Source organism: Martes martes (assembly GCF_963455335.1).
Source record: "Martes martes genome assembly, chromosome: 4".
Lineage (NCBI taxonomy): Eukaryota > Metazoa > Chordata > Mammalia > Carnivora > Mustelidae > Martes > Martes martes.
The window spans coordinates 100,270,401-100,296,775 of NC_137891.1; the positions used below are offsets into that span (position 1 = coordinate 100,270,401).

The window sequence follows — 26,375 nt, forward strand, 5'->3', positions numbered from 1 at the left end:
GCAAAAACTCTAAATCCAGGAATCCTGTACAGATGATTTATTAACTTTTTAAAAAAGATTTTATTTATTAAGTCGAAAGAGAGAGAGCGCAAGCAAGCATGAGCAGGGGGAAGGGCAGGGGGAGAGGGAGAAGCAGACTCCTTGCTGAGCAGGGAGCCCTACTAGGGGCTCAATCATGACCTGAGCTGAAGGGAGATGGTTAACGAACTGAGACAGCTAGGTGCCCCCATTTATTAACTCCTAAAAATCTCTTTAAATATTTTTAAATTGTGGTAAAATATACATAACACTTAAGTTTTTTTCCAGGTGTGTGTATAAGATACTGATTCAACAAGTCTGTATGTTGTGCTAAAACTTCCCATTTTAAGTGTGTAGTTCAGTGGCATCAAGTACGTTCACACTGTCGTGCAACCATCACCACCGTTTATCTATGGCCCTCTTCCATCATCCCAAACTGAGCTCTGTACTCATTAGCCATCAACACTCAATTCCTTCCCTCCACCCCAAGCCCCTCCCTGGCAACCACCATTCTACTTTGTCTCCGTGAATTTGACTACTTTAGGTACCTCATATAAATGGAATCATCCTGAAGAGGAGAAAAATTATTTTCTCTCTACCTTCTGAGTTTTTGGCTGGGACCCCTGTATTAAAAGACCTATTAACAAGAGAACAACAGAGTTTATTAACATGTATACCTCATGTAACAGAGAAGATACTTGGGAAGAATGAGTAAATCCCAGAGGAAGCCCAAGCCACCACTCTAAATACCATCTTCAGTATAAAGAAAGATGTTGGGGTGGGGGTGTTGGGGGAGGCCAGTTAGGCCTGGCGCGGCGCCGCCTTGATCCAACAGTCTCGACTCTCAGCGGGCCTGGCTGGGCCTGGTCGCAGCCACGCGCCGGTGGGGGACGCGGCGGGGACAGCGGTCTCCTCCAAGGTTCAGAGGGACTCCTCGAAAATGGCTTCGGGGCATGCGCCACCGCGGCCGTTAAGAGACGCAAAACCGACGCCTAGCAGCCCGGAGGCACAGGGCTGGGCGTCTGCCCGCGAGCGACGCCTCGGGCCGCAGGCGAAGACTGCGGCGGGAGCGCCGGCGGCACAGATGTGGGCGCTGCAGGTGCAGCCGCGGGCGGGTAACTTCACGCTGTGAGGCGGCGCCGGCTCAGGGGCGGGGCCTGAAGTTAAATACAGCGGCGGCTACGGGCGGGCAGCTGGAGTTCGCAGCGCTTTGCTTTCCCGCTGGTGCGCCCCTCTGGAGGTAAGACGTGGGGGTCAGGGTATTCATGCTCTGGGAGGACTCGAGGACTCTGACATTACGTCACTTGGGGGAGCGGGGTGAGATAGGACTTAGTAACTCAAAGGTCGGTAATTGACATGTTGCTTGCATTTTAGGCTGAGAACAAAAATTGAAATTCAAGTCCATCAGTGAATTGGATTTTGGAAGTGTTTTTAGCTTCTCAGTTACTTCGGGCAATTTTTTCTCCCTGAAATTTCATTTGTTGATCATGTGTGAGAAAATGATTGAAAGCAATTTGGAGGTGCCTGCTGTCTCATGGGGTAGAGCATGAGATTCTTGATCTCAGGGTCGTGACTTAAATGGTGGAGCCTGATTAAAGGTTGATGAAGCGGATAATAAACGAGGGCTTTTAAGAAATAGTCATTAATTCATAGGATTGTTCAGATTGTACCGAATCTAACAGGGAAAAGGGAAGAAGAGTTGTTACTGCATTTAGTTGCGTTTGTCCTGATGAAAGGTGATTTGGGCTTTCTGAGCTTGTTTGTCTGAAGCCATACTTATTAAGAAAATTCAGTCAATTAAATGGTAACATGTAAAGAGGGGAGGAAATTTGCTCTGTCCCTGGTTGATCTAGGCGCCTCTTGTGCTCAGGCTCCTTTACAAAACCGCTGTTTTGTAATTACAACTGAGCCATTGCTGGTTCATAGAGCTTGAAGGATACATTGTTTTCTTGTTTTAACAAAACTGAAGAAAACAAACAGGTAATGCTGCTCCTAAACCTGTTTGTATGGCTCTCAAGAGGTATCCCTGAGATGGATTGTGAGGTAGTTAAAAGTAAAATCCCATCAAATTTAGCTCCTAGCATTTCTTGGGGTGTTGGATGAAATCGAACAAGGATATACATAAGGTAAAATTCCACATTTGGTGTATATGAAGTGAAAAGAGTATCAGTTATTTTAAGTAGCAAAATCTCCTTTAAAAATACTCTTTAAGTGATAATGTGCTTTTGGATCCACCAAAGATCTTGTTCACTGAAGATGGTGATTGAGGAGGTGTGGGGTGAGGCCTAAGAGTCTGCATTTCTAGGAAATCTCCAGGAAAAGAGAATCACTGAGAATAACTTTTGGAGTCTGTGCTGTCCAATAGGTAGCCACATGCCACATGTGGTTACTGAATACTTGAAAAATGCCTTAGTAAGACTTAATTGAAAGTCTTTATTCAGGACTACAGCAACAAGAGCACTGCAATAGAGGAGAGATGGTGAAAACTCCCATTTTCAGCTGCCGGGGCTTTGTAGCCATCAGCAGATGGCTTACAGCATCAGCAGAGGGGCTGAGCTCGTAGAAGAGAGACCACCAGAGTTTTGGGTATTAAGCAGCATTTAACAGGATTCTTGATAGGGCAGTTCCGGGGGATCGGATTATTAAGGGGTGGTGGTAAGGAATTTGATCAGACTGTGAGATTAAGGGTGGGGAATTCTCTAAGCTGACTTGGTGGGATTCTTGCGAGAAACTGGCCTAAGCAGGCCCAAGACAGGATGGTGTCTAGGTCAAGGCCTAATCAGAAGACCATTTACACAGGAGCCTTTCTTTAGTTTGATCAACAAGTCTGTCTCCAGCCTACCTGTATTCCAGGCTTTGGCAGTTCATTAAAGGTCCCTTGTGGCTAGGAGACTTAGAATTGTTAAAAGCATTAGTTTTCCCTCCAGCTGACTCTAATAAGCCCTCAGAAGCTTAAAGCAATATTATCACTTAATAAAAGATAAGACTGGAGGCTTAGATGAACCATGGAGGAAATGCAGTACCACTGAGTGATTTTTGGACAGGTTGAAAGGCCAATGTATTGTACCAAGTAACTGGGAAATGAGTCTGGTTTTTCCTTAATTTCTGAAGCTGCGCATGATTTAGAACACCTCCCTTCTGTTTCAGGGCAACAGTATGGATCATTGTGAAGCTCTCAGCAAGAAAGTGATTGAGTTCAAACCACCAGTGTATGAACAGAGATACTACTTTGTTAAAAACTTAGTGAATCAACATGGACACAAGAAGGTAGGTATTTTCTTTTCAGACACTTAGAAGACTGTCTTATCACCTTATAGTCAAAATACAAGAAAAACTTAAGGATTTGGCAGGTCAGCAGAAACTATGAAGATGTGTTGCAGTCTACAGCCATACCACCCTGAATGCTCCGGATCTCATCTGAAGATGTGTTGCAAGGAAGGAAGGGGATTAATGCAATAGGGAGAACACTGACCATAAGATCTGCATGCATCAGTAGTTGGGGGAAAAGAAACATTTTTCTCTAGAGTAAATAGAACTGATTTGTGGGGGAGTGGGAGAAAAGGGTGGTATGATTGGACAGTATAACATATTAACCTAAGTCTATCCTGTAAATACAGTTACTTCTGTCTTCAGAGAGGGCAGGGTAAAGTTCAGGGGTCTGTGGGAAGGAGAAGCTTGAGCTAAATTTAGGTTAACAAGAGATTGAGTGTACTATGTAAAAAGCAGTTTAAAGCTCCCTAAGGCTGTAGTTTGCTTTTGGACTAGGTTTTTAAAAAAGATTTTAGAGAATGAGAGCGCACAGGCCTGAGGGGAGAGGCAAAGGGAGAAGCAGACTCCTGGCTGACCAGGGAACCCGATGTGGGGCTCTGTCCTGGGATCATGACCTGAGCTGAAGACAGACTCTTAAACAATGGAGCCCCCCAGGCACTCCTAGACTAGGTTTTTTTTGTTTTTTGTTTTTTGTTTTTTTTAATGCCATGTAACCCTTCTCCCACTGTCCATAAATGTGCCAGCTTCAGAAAGGTAACTGCTTATGGCTAAGGGTGCAATATTGTGGTAAATTGTGAGGTTTACCTAAAATATTAAAGGTAAAAAATGAAACACATCTGAGGAAAAACTGGATTGAATATAGGTTGAATGGGCCTATTGCTAAGGTATAATTATAATCCCATTTTCCAGAAGGGAATTTTTATTTTTTTGGAAGCAGCTTAGTAAATGCTGTAATTGGTTTTCTGATAGAATGAATTTTGAGGTAAACTTTAGTCTGTTCCAGAATTAACACACTGTGCATCTTAAGATAATATGGTATCTTTCATGTCTGAGTATCCAAAAATACCCCCTTAAGGCTAAAGGCAGCTGCCCCCTTAAGGCTGGATTAGAGCCAGTCAGCTACCCTAGAAGCTGATTTGGGATATTTGGGGATTGGGTGCCATTAAACTTTATAAGTATTAATTTCCTAAGGTGGAATCAGAAATTTAGGTGAGAGTGTTTAGTGATTAATGAAGACCTTAGTGCATAATTAAGAAATCCATTTAAGAATACATACAAATGGTGCATTAAGGGGATTAGTTTAACACTGAACATAAATCCCTAAAACAATGGTCAAGACCAGGCACTTAAGTTAGAAGCTGCTCAGAGACGTTCAAAGTTGTGTTTTATAGGGTAACTGCCTACCATGTGGGGTGTTCTGGGTGCCTGGTACTCATCTGAAGTCGTTACAGTCCAAACACTAACACAGTGTATTCCCTGCCCACTCGTCCCTTAACGTTTCAGGTTAACTTCCTTTTTGTGTACCTTTTTCTACCAAAAAGATCTTGACATAATTATATGGTTAATTCTGATAACCACTTACTCTAAAGTTTTTGGTCCTATTTGACTTCTGGCAATAATATCTCCAATGCTCTGTTTCATCTGTAGATTGCAGACTTGGGCTTCGGGGATGCCACACTTCTATGGATGCTGAAATACCACCGCTGCGTTCAGTATCTTGTTGGAGTAGATATTGCTGCCAAACCCTTTGAATGGGGAGGGTAATACCAAGTTTCTGAAAGTATGGTGCATTAATCTAAAACGAGTGGCACTATGAGGAAGTGTCAGTTTTATACAGCTTATTTTGAAAGATTAGCCCTGAGAGCCTCAAGGTCACCGATTGACTGTGCCATAACATCGTGAATGATACGGTAGTTTTTCCTGCCAATGTAGAAAGTAAAGCCTGTCAAGAAATTATAGTAGACAAAACATTGTAGATTCAGTTTTCAAATGGCAAAATCTTAATGCTGGACACCAGGAGAACTCAATTAGAGGATTGACATTGCCCCAGACCTCTTTCAATTTAAGTCTGAGCAGCTCCCCAGTCTCCTATATATATTGACTGCAGATTTTTTCAGGACATTTTTCTTCTAGAGAAAGTTAATCACTGATCCACAGGGAGCTGGAAGACCAAAAGTGTTAAATGGCATGAGCATCAGCACTATTCAGTTCTGTTCTTATTGGCCAGTAATCTATGAGGAAGTTAACCCTATGACTTCCTTTTTACTACCTCAAGTCTTGGAAAATTCATTTCGGTAGATAATGATCAGAGGATCAGATAATCAGAATTCTACTGCTGATGAGATTCTGAAAGATTACAGTGTTAATATCCCTTCTGTTTTTACAGGGGTAGGTTGTCTCCAGGAGTGGGGAGTTACATCATTCCTCGGGAACTAGATTTGACTATAACTTTGTATCGTGGTTCTGCTGTACAAAAAGACTCCCGTTTGTGTGGATTTGACTTGATAACGTGTATTGAATTGTAAGTATTAAACCTATTCTTACTGTATAAGTTTATTAGAAATCAGAATTCTCCGGGCGCCTAGGTGGCTCAGTGGGCTAAGCCACTGCCTTTGGCTCAGGTCATGATCCCAGGGTCCTGGGATGGAGCCCCGCGTGGGGCTCTCTGCTCAGCAGGGAACCTGCTTCCCCCCTCTCTCTCTCTGCTTTTCTGCCTACTTGTGATCTCTCTCTCTCTGTCAAATAAATAAATAAAATCTTAAAAAAAAAAAAAAGGAAATCAGAATTCTCAGTAAATTTGGTATCCTAACAAGATTTAAATTGTAATCTTCAAGTTTATTTGTAAAGCAGATTACTTGACAGGATTGGCTTTATTTTCAGATTTACAGATGGAGGAGCTGCAAAAATAGTACCAGGAATACCTTTTATCCAGGTTCACCTATTCACATTTTCCTCATTTTTTAAAGGATTTTGAGATCAAGAGTGCAAGAGTGCTAGGAAGAAAGCATGAGTCAGGGGGAGGGGCAGAGGGAGAGGAAGAAGCAGACTGTCCCCTGAGCAGGCTCCCTTACTTAATTTTTAAACACAGTAAAATATTTTTGAGTGGGGACACCTGGGTGGCTCAGTTAAGCGTCCGCTTTCGACTCAGGTCATAAACCCAGAGTCTTGGGATTGAATCCCGCTTTGGACTTCTTGCTCTGGCTTGCTCAGTGGGGAGCCTGCTTCTCCCTCTGCCTTCTTCTCCCTCTGCTTCTCCCCCTGCCTGAAGCTCCCCCTGCTTGTGCTCATGTGCTCTCTCTGACAAATAAAAATCTTTAAAAATATATTTGAGCAGAGGTATATTTCTGTGGATTTTAACACATGTAGTTTAGTGTAACTTACAGTCAAGGCACAGAACAGTTCCATTACCCAAACAACTCAGGCTGTCCCTTTGTGGCCATACCTTTTCCTCACCCCTGGCAAGCACTCACCCATTTTGCAGCATAGATTTTAGAAACAGTATAGTAATCATATAGTATGTAACTTCTTGAAACTTTTTTTCCCCAGTGAATGTCTTTTGAGATTTATCTAATTTCTTGGCAGTTTTTTCCTTATTCCTGAGTATTCCTTTCGTGATATACCACCTTTTCAAGCACTTAAGGGTATTTGGGTTTCCAGTATGGAGACCAGATACCATTCACAGAACAGGTTTTGCATGAACACAAGTTTTCATTTCACCCCGGGAGTGGGATTATTGGGTCATATGATTTTCTGGTTCAGAGTTTTGCTCTATTTCTTCCATTGTCTTAACACTTTTATGCATTGACTATTTTTTTTGTCTTCTAACATGTGAATTTAAAGCAATAAATTTCACTAAGTGCATTGTAGCTCTAACTACACATTTTGATGTGTAGTATTTGCATTGATATTGCAAAGAAGCCAAATTGAAGACTTGAGTTTCAGTTATTTACCTATGTGTCTTCTCTTACTGGTCTGAATGGTTGTTTCCTTCCCAGCACCATCCTGCCGAGTGGTTATGGGGAGATATATGGGCATATTTGCCCTAAAAATCACATCAGTTTGTTGTCTTTGGAAACTTAACATTTTTCAGGCATACACTCAGTGTCAAATTGCCTCTCCTGTTCCTCTTTAAGGCAAAGATAGAAGTGGGTTAGATTAACATACAGCATCAGGATAGAAATGGCTCCCTGGGTCTAGTGGCTGCCTGTACTGGGACAGTTGATCTGGTCCTTGGGTGTGGGTGAGAATCTGCTGGGATCTGATGTTGAAACCCACAGCTTTTGTGAGGCATGTATTCTGGTCTCCTAGCACTGCAGGCCTCCTGGGATGCTTACACTTAATGCTTATACTTCTGGTTACTGACAGTGAGGTCCAGAGTCCTGAAAGAGGGGGCGACGTGGTCCAAGGGCAGGGTGAGGATATAGGAATAGTTGGTTTCAGGTCCTATAAATACTGTTACATAAATTCTGATGGGATAAATGTAGAGATAGAAATTGTTTTTGCTAAATCAGCTCGGAAAATAATTGCATTGTCTTTCCCATTGACCATTTCAGGATAGAACACTTAGATTCTGAAGATCTGGCCAAGTTTCCTGAGGTCGTGTTTGGGTACTTTTCTCCGGGTATGGTTGTCATCAGCACACCAAACTCTGAATTCAATCCCCTGTTTCCAGCATCAACCTTTAGAGATCCAGATCACAGATTTGAGTGGAACAGAAAGCAGTTTCAGATGTGGTGAGTTCATAAATGTTATGAATTTTGTGTTAAGGGGTTGGGGGGGAAGATTACCCCACAGGAGTTTAAAATGCTATAAAGTCAGTCTTGATACACACATTATGAAAGTTTTATTATCCTAATAAAAATTCCCAAAATTCAGCTTGACATATAAAAAGGACCATGTTATTTGGGCAAAATAAATGGAAGTTTTCGATTTCTTAGGTCTCAGGCAGCCACACAAAGCCTGGGGTACCAGGTGACTTCTGATACGAAGGCATGAGGAGGAGGAGTGTTGGTGTAGAGATGGGGAAACAAAATAGGGAGGGGGTTGTACGGCAGTGAGGGTGAGCCCCCATGCCCTGCCCAAGTGTTCCCTGCCAGGGCCTTGACAGATGGACAGATGGTCATGTTTCTGGCATGACTGCAAACCCAAATTTGAGTTGAGATTGTAGCCATTTAGTCTCCTTTTTCATGCCTACACCCTGCTCCTTAACTCTCCCTTTCTCCATATTTTTGTGATTACGTGGAAATAGACTCAGGACCCTAAAGCCCCCTCAGAAGTAAGCAAACCCTGTGACATTATATGTTGCTGTAAAAATTTGCAACTTGGGAAGTATTTTAGCTCATTGTATTTTTCTATCTACTGGTGATTTTTAATCTAACCATACCTTTCAGAAATGCATTTCTTTTGATTTCAGGGCTTTGGATGTGGCAAAGCTCTACCATTACTCTGTAGAGTTTTCTGGTGTGGGGGATCCACCAGCAGGAGCTGAGCATGTTGGATACTGTACCCAAATTGGGGTCTTCCAGAAAAACAGAGTAAAGCCAACTGAATCGAGCATTTCAGAGCCAGAGGAACACGTTTATGAAGTTGTGAGTTTTCTTTGGGAGGTAGCGGCCAGGTTAAGAAGCACATGGATTAGGATGGTGAACTTTGTAAGGGTCCCCACTGTAGAGATAAATGTAAATGTGCTTAGAATCCTTCATGCCCACAACTGCCTTCAGGGTTGGTCTACTTCGCCCTAGAGACCGCCCGGCCTCTTGCCATGTCTCAAAGCACATTACAGGGAAAGAGCAGGAGTCCTGGAAAGTTTTCAAGCTGATATGCCAGCAACACCACCCCCGGCCCCCTAGTAATCCATTAGGATCAGCAGCACTCCTCCACGGCATGGCCCAGGAAATGAGTATAACACCTGAACCTCCAAGCTTCTCAGGCCCTTTTGGTTTCAGGAGATATGTTGAAGAATAAGCACATTGCCCTCCTAAGAATCTTTTTACCCATTTCCCTCTAATATCAAGAAAAGGAACATTGGGTTGGTGTGAGTTGGTGGAAAGCTGGCTTTGGGAGACTTCGATCACTAGAATTTCTTTTTCTTTTTTTTTTTAATTTTTTTAATTTTTTTTTTTAGTTATTTATTGGACAGACAGAGATCACAAGTAGGCAGAGAGACAGGCAGAGAGAGAGAGAGGAGGAAACAGGCTCCCTGCTGAGCAGAGAGCCCTATGCGGGGCTCGATCCCAGGACCCTGGGATCATGACCTGAGCCAAAGGCAGAGGCTTTAACCCACTGAGCCACCCAGGCGCCCAGAATTTCTTTTTCTAATTTTTTTTTTTTTTAATTTATTTGGCAGACAGAGATCACAAGTAGGCAGAGGCAGGCAGAGAGAGAGGGGGAGGCAGGCTCCCTGCTGAGCAGAGAGCCTGATGCGGGGCTCCACCCCAGAACCCTGGGATCATGACCCAAGACGAAGGCAGAGGCTTCAACCCACTGAGCCACCCAGGCAACCCGATCATTAGAATTTTTGAAGCAGCTCAGATAGTTAATGTCTGTGCCTCTGGTTTGATTCCCGTGATACCGTGGCATGCGTGGCTAGGAGGATTTGATACATGTGTGTAGTTAACACCCAGTTCATAATGTGGTAACAAGTTCCTAAGGAAATGAAACTTCTTGGTAATTTTTCCTTCAGGTTTATACCACCTCATACCCGAGTTTACAGCAAAGCAGATACTTCCGGTTTACTCTGAGTATTGAGGCGGTGAAAGCCATCGACTTAATGAAAAGCCAGTTTCTTCGGGGTCCAAGGAGAAAGGAGGGCGACCGGGAGGTACCGCTCGGCAGCTGCACCCCGCAGCACGGGTTAACAGAAGCTCAAAGGGCCGAAATAGAGCAGTCCCCCAAGCCATACAGTGTGGGAGAGAAGTTCTACGTGCCGCTGGAAAGGCTCCTCGCTTACCCAAAGGTGAACCACTTGGTGGCGGGCAGCACGGAGAAGCTGCGCACGGTGCTCGCAGAGGGACTGCGGCTGAACGGAGATCAGACCGCCGTGCAGGTGGAGTTGGTTGACTACCGCACACAGCGCCTCTTCGATGAGCATTTAGTCAGCCCTGCGCTGGAGTCCTAAGTGAGGCAGCCTAGTTTGCAATTTTCTCTAACCGTGTGTTTTTTCATAGGCTTTTTGTAGGGCGGTGGAGGGCCCAAAATGTGCTTGTTCATGTTTGTTAGACCCATGTTGAATGTGACTTTAAAAAAATTTTTTTTAAAGCAAATTGGATTATCAAATAAAACCCTTCCCCAGGGAATAAATAGTTTTAAATTCATAGGATTCTGTATACTTCCTTTGGACTAAATTCTAACCTGTACTGTAATACTTGCCTAAAACATCCTACAGGAAGTGTTTGAAGATAAGAGCAGCCTCCTCCCTGGTAGTTTACTGGGTAGAACCAGGGTGGTCAGAGAAGTGGAGAGTTAGAGCTTCACTTTGGGGGGAAAACTGGTTTAAATCACAGACCTGAGTGTAGAGGTTAGCTAACCAGGCTCTACCACCAAAAGGACCTATTCATCTGCCTTCCTGTTGTGATGTACCTCAGGGAGGAGTTTTTGTTACCACTTGAATATTCCAAGTCCTATTCCACGGAGAGAGCAAAGAAAGGGACAGGCCATGTGCTGGCTTTCTGGTAAGGTTGGTTCTATACCACTCTTCTCCTTGTTGAGCAGATAGAAGGATCACCTTACCACTCAGGAAAGCTGGGAGCTATAGTTTCTTATTCTGGGCTGGTGTGTGCTCTCAGTTCGTCTTCTGTTCTCTGGGAAGGAACCTGGAGCAAAGGACCTTTGGCCACTTGCCATTCTGCCACGAGTGGCATATCCTCACTGACCAGGGGCCAGCTGGTTGTGGAGTGTGGGTGCCTAGGAAAGGCCTCTTGGGGCCATAGTTATCAGCTTGATTCTTTGAAGTGTTAATAAGTAGAAAGTGGATTTGAAGAGGGGGGCAGGGAAAGAAGGGACTTAAGAATAGAGTCTGATCATAAAACCGCATGTTAATCAGCTCTTCATAGTCCCTCCACCCCCCACCTTTCTAGACTTATTTTTCCCTCTTGAATACATAGAACCTGTAGACGTACTCTTGGTATACTCCCCCCCACCCCAACAAAAGGCCCCTGTCTGTCTGTCTAGGCATCTGCATGACTTCTACTGCATATGGCTTCCTTTTCATATGTTAGAGCCTAGGTTTCAAGCTTAGGCCAGCACTTTGTCCTGTTGTCCTCCAGGCTAATCGATTACTTTGTTCACGCTTCTTCCTTCCTGAGAACCTTTTAAAAATGATAGTTGTGGGTGATGGAGCTACTCTTATTCCCCTGTCTCTGCAATATCAGTACCTACATCCTTGATATTTGTCCTCACCTTCTCATTTTGATGCAGGCATGGAAAGATTCATTAATGTCTAAACCTGGTGTCAGGTGTTCTTGTAGAGAGCCAACTACTGAGCTCTAGAAATTGAGGTGGAAAAGTGACCAGAGATAAGGTGGATATGTGTTCCACTAAAATACAGACTAAAGGCAGCTGTTTTGTCCATATTTTGCAGTTTCAAAAAGCTATGTATAATTATTAACCCTTTAGCAGCATGGAAATGTAGATCTTCTAAAAGGACAAAAGCAATTAGACTTTCTGTCATTTTGTTGTAAACCCAGTCAAAGTTGGGTTTATTAGGGGAAGTTTTAGCTCACTTGTGTGTATCCTGGGGACAGTAACTGCATAGAGTTAAAGCACTGAGACCGCCTGGCCCAGAGTAATGTTCCCTATAAGGCTGCCGTGTTAATCTTAGAAGAATGTTAGATATGGGCGTGTCCTTACCCAGGCAGCCAGTCCTCATAGCAAGGCATGTTGCAGGTCTAGAAAGTGAAGAACAGTCCTTCAAGGTTGAGACTAAACCATCCAATACCTGATTAAGACAAGTGGCAACCCTAGGGGCGCTTGGGTGGCTGTTGGTTAAGTGTCTGCCTTCAGCTCAGGTCATGGTTCTAGGGTCCTGGGATCCATTGAGTCTGCCATCAGTCTCCTTGCTCAGCGGGGAGGCTGCTTTGCCTGCCTCTCCCCCTGCTTATGCTGACATCTGTATCTGATGAAATCTTTACAAAGTAGGGTTGCTACTTAAGAGTATCTTTGCTTCATATACAAAAAGTGTAAAGTTCTAGCCAGGTTTCAGGTATCGCAGTGTAGGGACCTGCTAAAATAGACTAGTTCTCTCCAGCCACTCTTTTTGAGGGGCACCTGTGTGGCTCAGTGTGTTAAACGTCTGCCTTTGGCTCAGGTCATGATCCCAGGGTCTTGAAATGGAGTCCTGTATCAGGCTCTTGCTCTCTGCACAACCCCCCCCAGCTTATGTTCTCAGTATCTCAAATTTTAAACTATTTTCAGAGATAATGAAAGTAAAGGGGGGAGAGGAGATGGAGAAGCAGGCTCCTCACTGAGCAAGGGAGCCTGACATGGGGCTTAATCCCAGGACTGTGGGATCATGACCTGAGCTAAAGGCAGCCAGTTCACACACTGAGTCACCCAGGGACCCCAGTCACTGTTCAGACTGCTAGCTGCTCTCCCTTTACTTCACCTCCCAGTGCATTCCCCAATTCAAGTAAAACCCATCCCCCAGAGGGCAGTGCTGGATGGCCACCTCCCCTTCATCCTTACTCTATTTTCCAGCAGCTACCTGTGAAAGGGGACATGAGGGAATTTTAAAATTTTGAATCCTGCTTTGTTATCAATATGTTTTTTTCCTCCATGTAGGCTGCCCTTTCTGGGGGAAATGTTTAAAAGTCCTTAAGAAGCTTCCCTTTCGGGGCGCCTGAGTGGCTCAGAGGGTTAAAGCCTCTGCCTTCGGCTCAGGTCATGATCCCAGTGTCCTGGGATCGAGCCCCGCATCGGGCTCTCTGCTCAGCAGGGAGCCTGCTTCCTCCTTTCTCCCTCTGCCTGCCTCTCTGCCTGCTTGTGATCTCTCTCTGTCGAATAAATAAATAAAATCTTTAAAGAAAAAAAAAAAAGCTTTCCTTTGCTTTCCTATAGAGGAACTCCTGCCTGTGTATGTGTCCATTATTATGTATGTTAGGTAAACCAAACTTTCTGTTAAAGAAACCATGCTAAATACTGGTTGGAGAAGCCTTTGGTTTCAGAGACTGGTGAGCAATAGGAAGCAGAATAAGGAAGAAGCTGAAAGTTGTGGCTAAAACTTGTTATTAAGGGGCTTGAAATCTTCATGAGGAAAGTGGTTTCTACCTTACCTCTAGTCTCCCTCCAGAACCCAAAAAGAACAACAGCCCTGCCAATTAAAAACTGTAAACTCACTTATATAATCTTCAAACACTGTTAAAGTAATACTGTAAAAATGAAGATAATTCAGAACTATATAGACCTTAAAGTAAGCTTTATAATCTTTATTATGCTTTTTCCTTAGACCTGCCCCCAACACCATCTTTGTGAAACTCTCTGCCCCTCATTCAATACTTTCTTGATAGAGCAGCCCGGCCCACCATTCCTCATAGAATTCCAGTGGATTACAATTTATTTTCTGATACTAATTATTTTACATAAATGACTGACAATTTTTTTAATAAACATATAATGTATTTTTATCCCCAGGGGTACAGGTCTGTGAATCACTAGGTTTACACATTTCACAGCACTCATCATAGCACATACCCTCCCCAATGTCCATATCCCCACCACCCTCTCCCGTCCCCCCTCCCCCCAGCAACCCTCAGTCTGTTTTTTGAGATTGAGTCTTTTATGGTTTGTCTCCCTCCCAACACCATCTTTTCATTTTTTCTTTTCCTAGCTCCCCCCAAGCCCCCCCACATTGCATCTCCACTTCCTCATATCAAAGAGATCATATGATAGTTGTCTTTCTCCGATTGACTTATTACGCTAAGCATAATACCCTCTAGTTCCATCCACGTCATTGAAATGGCAAGATTTCATGTCTTTTGATGGCTGCATAGTATTCCATTGTGTATATATACCACATCTTCTTTATCCATTCATCTGTTGATGGATATCTAGGCTCTTTCCATAGTTTGGCTATTGTGGACATTGCTGCTATAAACATTCGGGTGCGCATGCCCCTTCGGAGCACCACGTTTGTATCTTTAGGATATATAACCAGTAGTGCAATTGCTGGGTCATAGGGTAGCTCTATTTTCAGTTTTTTGAGGAACCTCCACACTGTTTTCCAGAGTGGTTGCACCAGCTTGCATTCCCACCAGCAGTGTAGGAGGGTTCCCCTCTCTCCGCATCCTCGCCAGCATCTGTCATTTCTTGACTTGTTAATTTTAGCCATTCTGACTGGTGTGAGGTGGTATCTCATTGTGGTTTTGATTTGTATTTCCCTGATGCCGAGTGATGTGGAGCACTTTTTCATGTGTCTGTTGGCCATCTGGATGTCTTCTTTGCAGAAATGTCTGTTCATGTCCTCTGCCCATTTCTTTTTTTTTTTTTAAAGATTTTATTTATTTATTTGACAGAGAGAGATCACAAGTAGGCAGAGAGGCAGGCAGAGAGAGAGAGGGGGAAGCAGGCTCCCCGCTGAGCAGAGAGCTCGATGCGGGACTCGATCCAGGACCCTGGGATCATGACCCGAGCCGAAGGCAGAGGCTTAACCCACTGAGCCACCCAGGCGCCCTTCTCTGCCCATTTCTTGATTGGATTATTTGTTCTTTGGGTATTGAGTTTGATAAGCTCTTTATAGATTTTGGATACTAGCCCTTTATCTGATATGTCATTTGCAAATATCTTCTCCCATTCTGTCAGTTGTCTTTTGGTTTTGTTAACTGTTTCCTTTGCTGTGCAAAAGCTTTTGATCTTGATGAACTCCCAATAGTTCATTTTTGCCCTTGCTTCTGTTGCCTTTGGCGATGTTCCTAGGAAGAAGTTGCTGCGGTTGAGGTCAAAGAGGTTGCTGCCTGCATTCTCCTCAAGGATTTTGATGGATTCCTTTCTCACATTGAGGTCCTTCATCCATTTTGAGTCTATTTTCGTGTGTGATGTAAGGAAATAGTCCAATTTCCTTTTTCTGTATGTGGCTGTCCAATTTTCCCAGCACCATTTGTTGAAGAGGCTGTCTTTTTTCCATTGGATATTCTTTCCTGCTTTGTCAAAGATTAGTTGACCATAGAGTTGAGGGTCTATTTCTGGGCTCTCTATTCTGTTCCATTGATCTATGTGTCTGCTTTTGTGCCAGTACCATACTGTCTTGACGATGACAGCTTTGTAATAGAGCTTGAAGTCCAGAATTGTGATGCCACCAACTTTGGCTTTCTTTTTCAATATTCCTTTGGCTATTCGAGGTCTTTTCTTCCATATAAATTTTAGGATTATTTGTTCTATTTCTTTAAAAAAAAGTGGATGGGATTTTGATAGGGATTGCATTAAATGTGTAGATTGCTTTAGGTAGAATAGACATTTTCACAATATTTGTTCTTCCAATCCATGAGCATGGAATATTTTTTCCATTTCTTTGTGTCTTCCTCAATTTCTTTCATGAGGACTTTATAGTTTTCTGAGTACAGATTCTTTGCCTCTTTGGTTAGATTTATTCCTAGGTATCTTATGATTTTGGGTGAGATTGTAAATGGGACTGACTCCTCAATTTCTCTTTCTTCTGTCTTGTTGTTAGTGTAAAGAAATGCGACTGATTTCTGTGCATTGACTTTATATCCTGACACTGTACTGAATTCCTGTATAAGTTCTAGCAGTTTTGGAGTGGGGCCTTTTGGGTTTTCCACATATAGTATCATATCATCTGCAAAGAGTGATAGTTTGACTTCTTCTTTGCCAATTTGGATGCCTTTAATTTCTTTTTGTTGTCTGATTGCTGAGGCTAGGACTTCTAATACTATGTTGAACAGCAGTGGTGATAACGGACATCCTTGCCGTGTTCCCGACCTTAGTGGAAAAGCTTTCAGTTTTTCTCCATTGAGAATGATATTTGCGGTGGGTTTTTCATAGATGGCTTTGATAATATTGAGGTATGTGTCTTCTATCCCTACACTTTGAAGAGTTTTAATCAGGAAGGGATGCTGCACTTTGTCAAATGCTTTTTCAGCATCTATTGAGAGTATCATATGGTTCTTATTCTTTCTTTTATTAATGTATTGTATCACATTGATGGATTTGCGGATGTTGAACTAACCTTGCAGCCCTGGAATAAATCCCACTTGGTCGTGGTGAATAATCCTTTTAATGTACTGTTGGATCCTATTGGCCAGTATTTTGGTGAGAATTTTCACATCTGTGTTCATCAAGGACATGGGTCTTTAATTCTCTTTTTTGGTGGGCTTCTTGTCTGGTTTTGGGATCAAGGTGATGCTGGCCTCATAAATGAGTTTGGAAGTTTTCCTTCCATTTCTATTTTTTGAAACAGTTTCAGGAGAATAGGAATTAATTCTTCTTTAAACGTTTGGTAGAATTCCCCTGGGAAGCCGTCTGGTCCTGGACTTTTGTTTGTTTGGAGATTTTTGATGACTGTTTCAATCTCCTTACTGGTTATGGGTCTGTTCAGGTTTTCTATTTCTTCCTGGTTCAGTTATGGTAGTTTATATGTCTCTAGAAATGTATCCATTTCTTCCAGATTGTCAAATTTGTTGGCATAGAGTTGCTCGTAGTATGTTCTTACAATTGTTTGTATTTCTTTGGTGTTGGTTGTGATCTCTCCTCTTTCATTCATGATTTTATTTATTTGGGTCCTTTCTCTTTTCTTTTTGATAAGTCTGACCAGGGGTCTGTCAATCTTATTAATTCTTTCAAAGAACCAGCTCCTAGTTTTGTTGATTTGTTCTATTGTTTTTTTAGTTTCTATTTCATTGATTTCTGCTCTGATCTTTATGATTTCTCTTCTCCTGCTGGGTTTAGGCTTTCTTTGTTGTTGTCTCTCCAGCTCCTTGAGGTGTAGGGTTAGGTTGTGTATTTGAGACCTTTCTTGTTTCTTAAGAATGGCTTGCACTGCTATATATTTTCCTCTCAGGACTGCCTTTGTTGTGTCCCACAGATTTTGAACTGGTGTGTTTTCATTATCATTTGTTTCCATGAATTTTTTCAATTCTTCTTTAATTTCCTGGTTGACCCATTCATTTTTTAGAAGGATGCTGTTTAGTCTCCATGTATTTGCGTTCTTTCCAAATTTCCTCTTGTGATTGAGTTCGAGCTTCAGAGCATTGTGGTCTGAAAATATGCAGGGAATGATCTCGATCTTTTGGTACCGATTGAGACCTGATTTATGACCCAGGATGTGGTCTATTCTGGAGAATGTTCCATGTGCACTAGAGAAGAATGTATATTCTGTTGCTTTGGGATGGAATGTTCTGAATATATCTGTGATGTCCATCTGGTCCAGTGTGTCATTTAAGGCCTATATTTCCTTGTTGATCTTTTGCTTAGATGATCTGTCCATTTCAGTGAGGGGAGTGTTAAAGTCCCCTGCTATTATTGTATTACTGTCGATGTATTTCTTTAATTTTGTTATTAATTGGTTTATATAGTTTGCTGCTCCCATGTTAGGGGCATAGATATTTAAGATTGTTAGGTCTTCTTGTTGGACAGACCCTTTGAGTATGATATAGTGTCCTTCCTCATCTCTTATTATAGTCTTTGGCTTAAAATCTAATTGATCTGATATAAGGATGGCCACCCAGCTTTCTTCTGATGTCCATTAGCATGGTACATTGTTTTTCACCCCCTCACTTTAAATCTGGAGGTGTCTTCGGGTCTAAAATGAGTTTCTTGTAGGCAGCATATTGATGGGTTTTGGTTTTTTATGCATTCCGATACCCTGTGTCTTTTGATTGGGGCATTTAACCCATTAACATTCAGGGTAACTATTGAGAGATATGAATTTAGTGCCATTGTATTGCCTGTAAGGTGACCGTTACTGTATATTGTCTCTGTTTCTTTCTGATCTACTACTTTTAGGGTCTCTCTCTGCTTAGAGGACCCCTTTCAATATTTCCTGTAGAGCTGGTTTGGTGTTTGCAAATTCTTTCAGCTTCTGTTTGTCCTGGAACCTCTTTATTTCTCCTTCTAATTTCAATGATAGCCTAGCCGGATATAGTATTCTTGGCTGCATGTTTTTCTCATTTAGTGCTCTGAATATCTCATGCCAGTTCTTTCTGGCCTGCCAGGTCTCTGTGGATAGGTCCGCTGCCAATCTAATGTTTTTACCCTTGTATGTTACAGACTTCTTTTCCCAGGCTGCTTTCAGGATTTTCTCTTTGTCGCTAAGACTTGTAAATTTTACTATCAGGTGACGAGGTGTGGACCTATTTTTATTGATTTTGAGGGGCGTTCTTAGCATCTCCTGGATTGTGATGTTTGTTCCCTTTGCCATATTAGGGAAATTCTCTACAATAATTGTCTCCAATATACCTTCTGCTCCCCTCTCTCTTTCTTCTTCTTCTGGAATCCCAATTATTCTAATGTTGTGTCATCTTATGGTGTTGCTTATCTCTCGAATTCTCCCCTCGTGGTCCAGTATTTGTTTGTCTCTCTTTTGCTCAGCTTCTTTATTCTCTGTCATTTGGTCTTCTATGTCCATAATTCTCTCTTCTGCCTCATTTATCCTAGCAGTGAGAGCTTCCATTTTTTATTGCACCTCATTAATAGCTTTTTTGATTTCAACTTGGTTAGACTTTAGTTCTTTTATTTCTCCAGAAAGGGCTTTTATCTCTCCGGAGAGGGTTTCTCTAATATCTTCTATGCCTTTTTCGAGCCCAGTTAGAACCTTGAGAATCATCATTCTGAACTCTAGATCTGTCATGTTACCAATGTCTGTATTGATTAGGTCCCCAGCCTTCGGTACTGCCTCTTGTTCTTTTTTTTGTGGTGAGTTCTTTCGCCTTGTCATTTTGTCCAGATAAGATTCTGCTGTTCTTGGTGAGTGAAGTTGGTCTTGGCTGGGTTTCTTGTTGATCTTCTGGGGGAGGGGCCTGTTGTGGTGATTCTCAAGTGTCTTTGCCGCAGGCGGAATTGCACCGCCCTTGCCAGGGGCCGGGCTAAGTAATCCGCTCAGGTTTGCTTTCAGGAGCTTTTGTTCCCTGAGCGCTTTCCGTAGAGTTCCGGAGGACAGGAATGAAGATGGCGGCCTCCTGATCTCTCAGCCTGGAGGTCCCGAGAGCTTGGGGTTCCACTCCTCAGTGCACCCTCAGAGAAAAGCGCCCAACCGCCCCGCCTCCCTGGCCTGCGGTCACGCCGGTAGGAAAGCGGTCAATTGCTGGCACTTGGAGAAATGCACCCAGTCACTTCCATCTCTGTGGCCTCCGGCTGCGCTCCGAGCCCACCCAGCCTGCGACTGGCACAAGGTAACCCTGGGCTGAGAGCTCATTCCTCGGCTTTGTCGCTGTAGCTGGCTTCCCCGCTCTAATACCTGCGAGCTCTGCGGCACTCAGACACCCCCGGTCCTTCTGTGACCCCGCGGGACCTGGGGTTATGCTGACCCCGCCTGGGTTTCCCCCCGTTTAGCCTCTGGAGTGATGTCTCCCAGTGGAGCCGACTTTTAAAAGTCCCGATTTTGTGCTCTGTTGCTCCGCCGCTTGCCGGGAGCCGGCCCCTCCCCCCACGGTCTATCTTCCCGTCACTTTGGATTCACTTCTCTGCAGGTCCTACCTTTCAGAAAGTGGTCGATTTTCTGTTTCTAGAATTGTTGCTCTTCTTCTCTTCGATTTCCCGTTGGATTTGTAGGTGTTCACAATGGTTAGATAAGCTATCTAGCTGATCTCCTGCTGCCTGATGTCATCTCAGCCTGCTACTTCTCTGCCATCTTGACTCCTCCTCCAACTGACAATTTTTTTGATGATCTTCCTTTATCACTAGCAGTATATTTTATAAATTCATTTCCATCTATTGTATTCATTTTAATGATCACTTTTCTTGGGGCACCTTAGTGGCTCAGTTGGTTAAGCATCTGCCTTCTGCTCAGGTCATGATCTCGGGGTGCTGGGATCAAGCCCCGGATCGGGCTCCCTGCTCAGCAGAGAGCCTGCTTCTTCTCCCTCTCCCTCTCCCCCTACCCCTTGTTTATGCACTCTCAAGTAGAATCTTTAAAAAAATTAAAATGTTTAATCACTTTTTTCTTGTTATGCTAAAAATGTCCGGACTGCTAAGGAGAACACAAGTGTCCCTGATCTGTCTGTACCCCATCCCATTGCACTCCTTAGAGACACCAAAAGTTCTTTGGTTCATAATAACTGGAACTACAAGTAGATTGGAGTTTTGCAAGAACCAGTGCACTTTTTAGGGGGTAGATTGTTTCTTTTTCTAGGAAAACCCTTGGAATGGACCACAGGCTTTGTAAACAAAGGCCTAAAAATACTTAAGATGGCATTGCTCCAAGGAATTTCACTGCACTGAATGTTAATGAAATAGTTACACAGAGTCCTGTGGGTTCAGCTGCTGACAGGAGGTCAGGGAGGAGCATCATGCAAGCTAGAATCTTGAGCCGTACGTTCAAGGATGCGGGGTGTTCACTATGGCTAACATGCTTTCTCCCAGTAAAAGATGCCCATCTTTGGGAATATCCCCAAATAGGGAACAATTATAGGTTTTCCTGAGGTCTAGCAAAACAAGCTAGAGGAGCCAGAGTTCATAAATTGGTACAGTAAACTTTTCACCTCTTTTGCAATTAGTTTTTGAAGACCACAGCATGCCATGCTTTTTATACAGATCATTTGGAAATCACCCATCAACACTGTCCATTTATCTGTTGGGCCCTTTATGTGCTGGTCACGTTTATGTGGACTCTCCTTCATCTGCATTGCTGCCATTCATCCCTACTCCTTTTCATCCTCCTGTGTGACTCCTGCTGGAATTAGTCAAATTAAGCTCTGAGCATTTTATGGTCTTTCCCTGAAACATCGCATTGCTCCCTACTCCTGTACCTTAGCCTTGACCCAGTCAGATTCTTTGTGTTTGCTGAAAAGGCTCTGTTACTCCACTGCTATCTTTGTCTAACCGCCTCCCTCTGGAAGCCATTTATTGTGCTGACCACCCAGTCCTTTCTAGCAGGAATCCACACAGAACGGAGCTGACAATCTTATTAATTCCACATTAAAGGAAAAGCAGTTTACTTAAGTAGGGTAAAAGTCTGATGCTTCAATATCTTTTTTTCCAAGTATTTCAAATTATGTAAAATTAGTATCGAGTATTATTAAGGGGTACCTGGCAGCCTCAGTCGTTAGAGCGTTGGACTCTTGATCTGGGGGTTATAAGATTGAGCCCCATGGTCAGCAGGGAGTTTACTTAAAAGAATTAGTAATGAAAAAAGTATTTTTCCTTTGTCTTCATTCCATAGACTACTGGGAAAGGTCACTTGGGAGAAAGTCGAACCGAATTACTTGAAGTTAAATACCACAAGGTGGCACACTTTCCCCACTTACAGGGAATTGCACTTTGAGAACTCCCGGGTACAAATAAGTGGCAAAATAACTTGAAGCTTTGTGCAATTATACTTGGAAATCTCTAAATGGTTTAAAGATCTAGTGCTGAAGTCAGCTTAAGGGAAATGGTTAAGGAGAAATCAAGTGCAGAGCAATGGTGTCTAAATTAATTCAGGCAGGAAAATCTTTTTTTCCCTTGTCACGTGGGCCATATGGAATAGATGTCATTGACTCAGGGAATGTTCAAATGTAAGCCTTTTCTGTGTGCTTCCTAAATTTTTGGTACACTTTGTAATGTGGGATGGATTAATTAACTCCACCAAATATTTCTTATCATGCAGATGTAAAGAAAGATTTGTCCATACCAGGTATGTGATATATAGGTACAGGAATGAAGGAGCAAAATGTGGTGAGGGAAGTAGGAGAGAGGGAGGGAGGGAGAGAAAACACTGGGTGTTGAGGAAGGGGCTGAGCCTGGGAACTCCATGCCTGAGATGTGGGCGAGGGAGCGTGAGGGTAGATCTGAGGGTCCTGCCGGCTTCTGCTGTGATCTGGCACGATGTTATCCCCATCCTACAGGGTCTTTCTGCTTAGCGCACACCATCTTTCATTATCTGTACTGTCCAGGAAAGCCGTGGCAATCTGCAGAGAGGTGTGGGCTCAAACCCATACTGAACCATGGTTCTTTACATTGCTATTGTAATTGTAGTTACCAGCAGAAGAAATGTGCCGGCACTGTTGTTCCTCTGTGAGGACCTAGTCAAAGGAAGGAAGAGCCTGGACAGCGGTGGCACTGAGCATCAGTTACGTGAGGACCTTACCAGCTAATAGTGGCATATTCGTTGACCATCTCCTCTGTGTCTAACACTAGAACGAAGGTATTATGTATGTAGGTGCTGCACAAAGGCAAATTCTGGCTTGACAGAGGAGTGCTTACTGTGCTATATTCCTAATAGTTCATGGGTGCTTGCGCTTAACCCAGAAGAGCTAGTAGTATCTCCATCCTCAATTAGAAACAGGTTCAGAAGGGAGCCTGAATTCAGACTCAGGTCTGTCTGACTCTAGAGCCCATGTTCCCCTCACCACTGGAGGGTGAAACTCAGAGTTCAAAAGAAGGGTCTTTCACGGGAGGATTTAAGACTGTGTTACACCACCCGGTAATGAGGGAAAACTGTGAGGAAGAAGTTACAGGGATCCTTTCACTTCTCTTTTCTTACCTTGGAGAGAATCTGACCAATTTCTGAGAGAACCTTAAAATGACTTTTTAAAGTATACACATTATAAAGTTTAAGATGATTTTTATTGAACAGGTATAAGATTCACCTTTACATTATTACAAATACAATAAATTTTTTTTGTAAAAAAAAATTTCTGGGATTTATAATTGTACAGTAAAACAAATATATAAATATGAAGGTCATTTTCCAAGTATTAGAACAATACTAATGGAATCACTTCCATAACAATTTTTTTTCATAAACATTTACATGATTACCCACAAGTTGTATCAACTTCCAGAATAAGATGTATTTCCAAAAAACAATCGAACAATATATCCTAAGTATTCCTCTGCATGGGATTTGGTCAATGAATATCAGAGAATTTTGTTATATATATATAAGATGAATGTAAACATTTGTAAATGCAGACTATATCGTCGTAAATAATAAAAATTTGCCAGCCTTGTCATATAAGGAGTAGCTAGAGACCACTCACATGACTATTTAAAATACACTGTGTATATATTCTCTTAGGAAAAATCACGTATATAAGGTAATAAGGCCTTAATTTCCAGAGTAGTCTTTTAAACTTACTTCATCCTTTATATTTTTAGACTTTATATTTTTAAACATCTCAGCTATTAAAGTTATGCATAGTACCTAAGCCAACACAGACATGGGCATTAATAATTTCAATTACAGTACCTGAATATATTCACATGACGTACCATCTAAGAGAAATGACTGAGTATAATTTCTGAACTGTCCCAGTTAGACCTGTTACAATAAAATGCAACCCCATCATATAAGCCTTTGAAGCATTATTAAAGTCTTAACATAGCCTGACACTTCGGAGTACTTAAATACTTAATACTGTTAGCTTGAGTTTGCAAAGTGGTCTAGTTGAGGTGGCAATCTCAGTCTAAAATTACGAAACTCATTTCTGGATGTCTTATGTTTTGGTTGGAGGTTAGCTGAAGATTTGTTTTCCTTTTAGTAACAAATGGACTAAGTGGTGGACCTTGATGAAGAATACAGTTTGGATGTCATTGCTCTGATGGTATTTTCCTAGAATGGGATGGTGGACTTTAGGATTCTTCGTCAAGACTTTCTCAGATAAGTCTTGAGATGTGGAATATGGAAGTTGCTGAATATGGAAGCCTTCCACACCACAAAGGGGGAGTTGCTGAATATGGAAGCCTTCCACACCACAAAGGGGAGTCAACCATCAAAATGCAAACTGATGGCCTGGGGCTGCTTTGCCCATGCTACCCCTGACATCCCCTGGTCTCAGTTACCAGCTCCAGTCACAGGAAGTGGGCTTCTGACCGGCCTCTGTATTTCCCCTGAACAGAATATTTGAGACTTCCTTAACTGACCACAAATAAATAGGTTTAATACACCATTAGTCCTTCTCTAGGATAGGATTAGACAAAGACAATTATATAGATTTGCAAATTCTCCAAGACTAGGTGATCTGAAATTTGACTTTAATATTAAAGACCAATATTAAGATCTAATTTTTCGAATCCAATTTTCTCAACTTCAAATGGAACCAAAAGTGCACTTGGTATTTAAAAAGCAATTTTTAAAAATAGCTACATTGTTAAAATATAGCTACACAGTACATGCTCTAAGAAAAACTGGAGAAGTAAGGCAGACATTTAAGCAAACTTTAACAAGTATTTCCAGAGGACTGCAAATAAATGTGATTGCAAAGTATGCCCACCAATGCCACACAAAAAATGAATCCAGACTTGTGCTGACTTTTCTCTCATCAATGTTTCTATTAAAATTATTTCCTACTACAAAATCAAGCTGTATCTGGTGGCTGCTAAATTACAGAGGCAAGATTTTTATGCTTTTTAAGATCTCCACATTTTGTTTTTTAAAAATAATTCTATATCATTTTAAATACTGAGAGCCAATCTTCTATAAAGGTATCAGGCTGAGGGCAGGCAAGGATAAGATGGGCAATGTCTGAATTACAGGACCTTTTACATATTGAAGAATGTCCTCACTGAACCTCACTTACAGTCAATAGTTTTTATCATTTTCAAAATGGCAAAATTATTTGCATAAGTGCCAATAAAAAATATAGCCTAGAAGTAATATTTTAAAAATAGAAAAATATGTTCTTAAAACATGTCATAAATATCTGTAAACACTAGTTTCATATCTCTATTAAAAACTTTGAGTTCCCCCAATAATATATATGGATGGATCAGCTCATTTGTTAATCACAGAGAATAAGCAAGTCTTTACCACTTCAGCCAACGGTTTCCTTGGTTAGACTAAAATGGTCAGGTCATTTTTCTTCCTGCCAAAATAACAAAAGTATTACTAATGACTCAAGCTCTCTCTCAACATTCAAAAGATTCCAACATGGGGTTTCACCTTTTAAAAAATATCTATCTGTATTAGAATCGGATTAATGTAGAATACCTAATCCTTGAAATGTTAAAAAACCTAAAACCCTAACAGGAACTACTCAAAATTTTCCAAAGCTCTACATTTGGACATTGAAATAATTTTCTTAATATATTTTCCCCTTTCTTTGCCAACACAAAAATGGTTCACCTAGGCCAAAGTTATTCTAACGTATCGTGTTTTTTCTGGACACGGCTTTGAAAGGAAGGACTGGGAACTACTGGTTCTAGAGAATCTGCATTTTTCTTCAGTGACTGAGTGACTCCAAGAACATTAAAACTTGTCATTTAAGACCAGAAAAACTTCCCATCTGATAAAAAGATGGTCTGTCTGCTGAGCTTGTTAAACTGCATCCAGAGCAAATATTCTTACTTTTAAAGCTACACTGGATTATGTCATATCCTACTGTCTCAGAACAACTACTGTTACAGTAAAGAAAAAAACATAGTATCCCACTGTGGGGAGTTTAAAATAGGAAACCACGAGTCCATGTCAGTAATGTCAAGCAGCTGTCCCTGGTTTTATCTGCCACCTCCTTGGAATAATTTTCAGTTTCAGATACAAGTCTGAACTTACACAGAAAAGGCCACTGTTTCTGACCATGCTATAATTTTCCTCCTGTCCTGAATTCTGACTCCTGAAACCAGCAGATAGTATTCAGTTAGAACAGCTCTTAAGGTGCCTTATGGGAGCCTAACTTATTAAATATGAAACTTACCTTGAATCTCAACTATAGTGCTAGTAGGAGTTCTGCAGCTCATCTAACATTAACTAGTAACAATACATGTTGCATAATAATGGCATTACACTCATTCATGTATCTCAGACTTAAACACACTTACTCCATTTGTGACGGATACATTGAGAATTAAGCACTCTACACATTTAAGTTGTAGTATAACATTTTCCCACACACACGAACACCCAAACTTTATATCAATGATTCAGTCAAAAAGAGTTAATAAGCAGTACAATACTGTAGGTAGGATAGAACATGGAAGATTTCCGTAAGAGATTATAACTATTTTGA

General features: G+C 42.0%; 1 protein-coding gene across 1 annotated transcript; it reads left to right on the forward strand.

Annotated features, from left to right (window-relative positions):
- Window positions 1–3,171: 3,171 nt before the first annotated feature.
- On the forward strand, window positions 3,172–10,600 carry HENMT1 (HEN methyltransferase 1). Its single transcript, XM_080802254.1, has 6 exons — window positions 3,172–3,285; window positions 4,936–5,048; window positions 5,675–5,809; window positions 7,842–8,021; window positions 8,702–8,876; window positions 9,971–10,600. The coding sequence occupies exons 1-6, from the start codon at window positions 3,175–3,177 to the stop codon at window positions 10,403–10,405; spliced, it is 1,149 nt and encodes a 382-aa protein (XP_080658380.1). The 5' UTR covers window positions 3,172–3,174; the 3' UTR covers window positions 10,406–10,600.
- The last annotated feature ends 15,775 nt before the right edge of the window (window positions 10,601–26,375 follow it).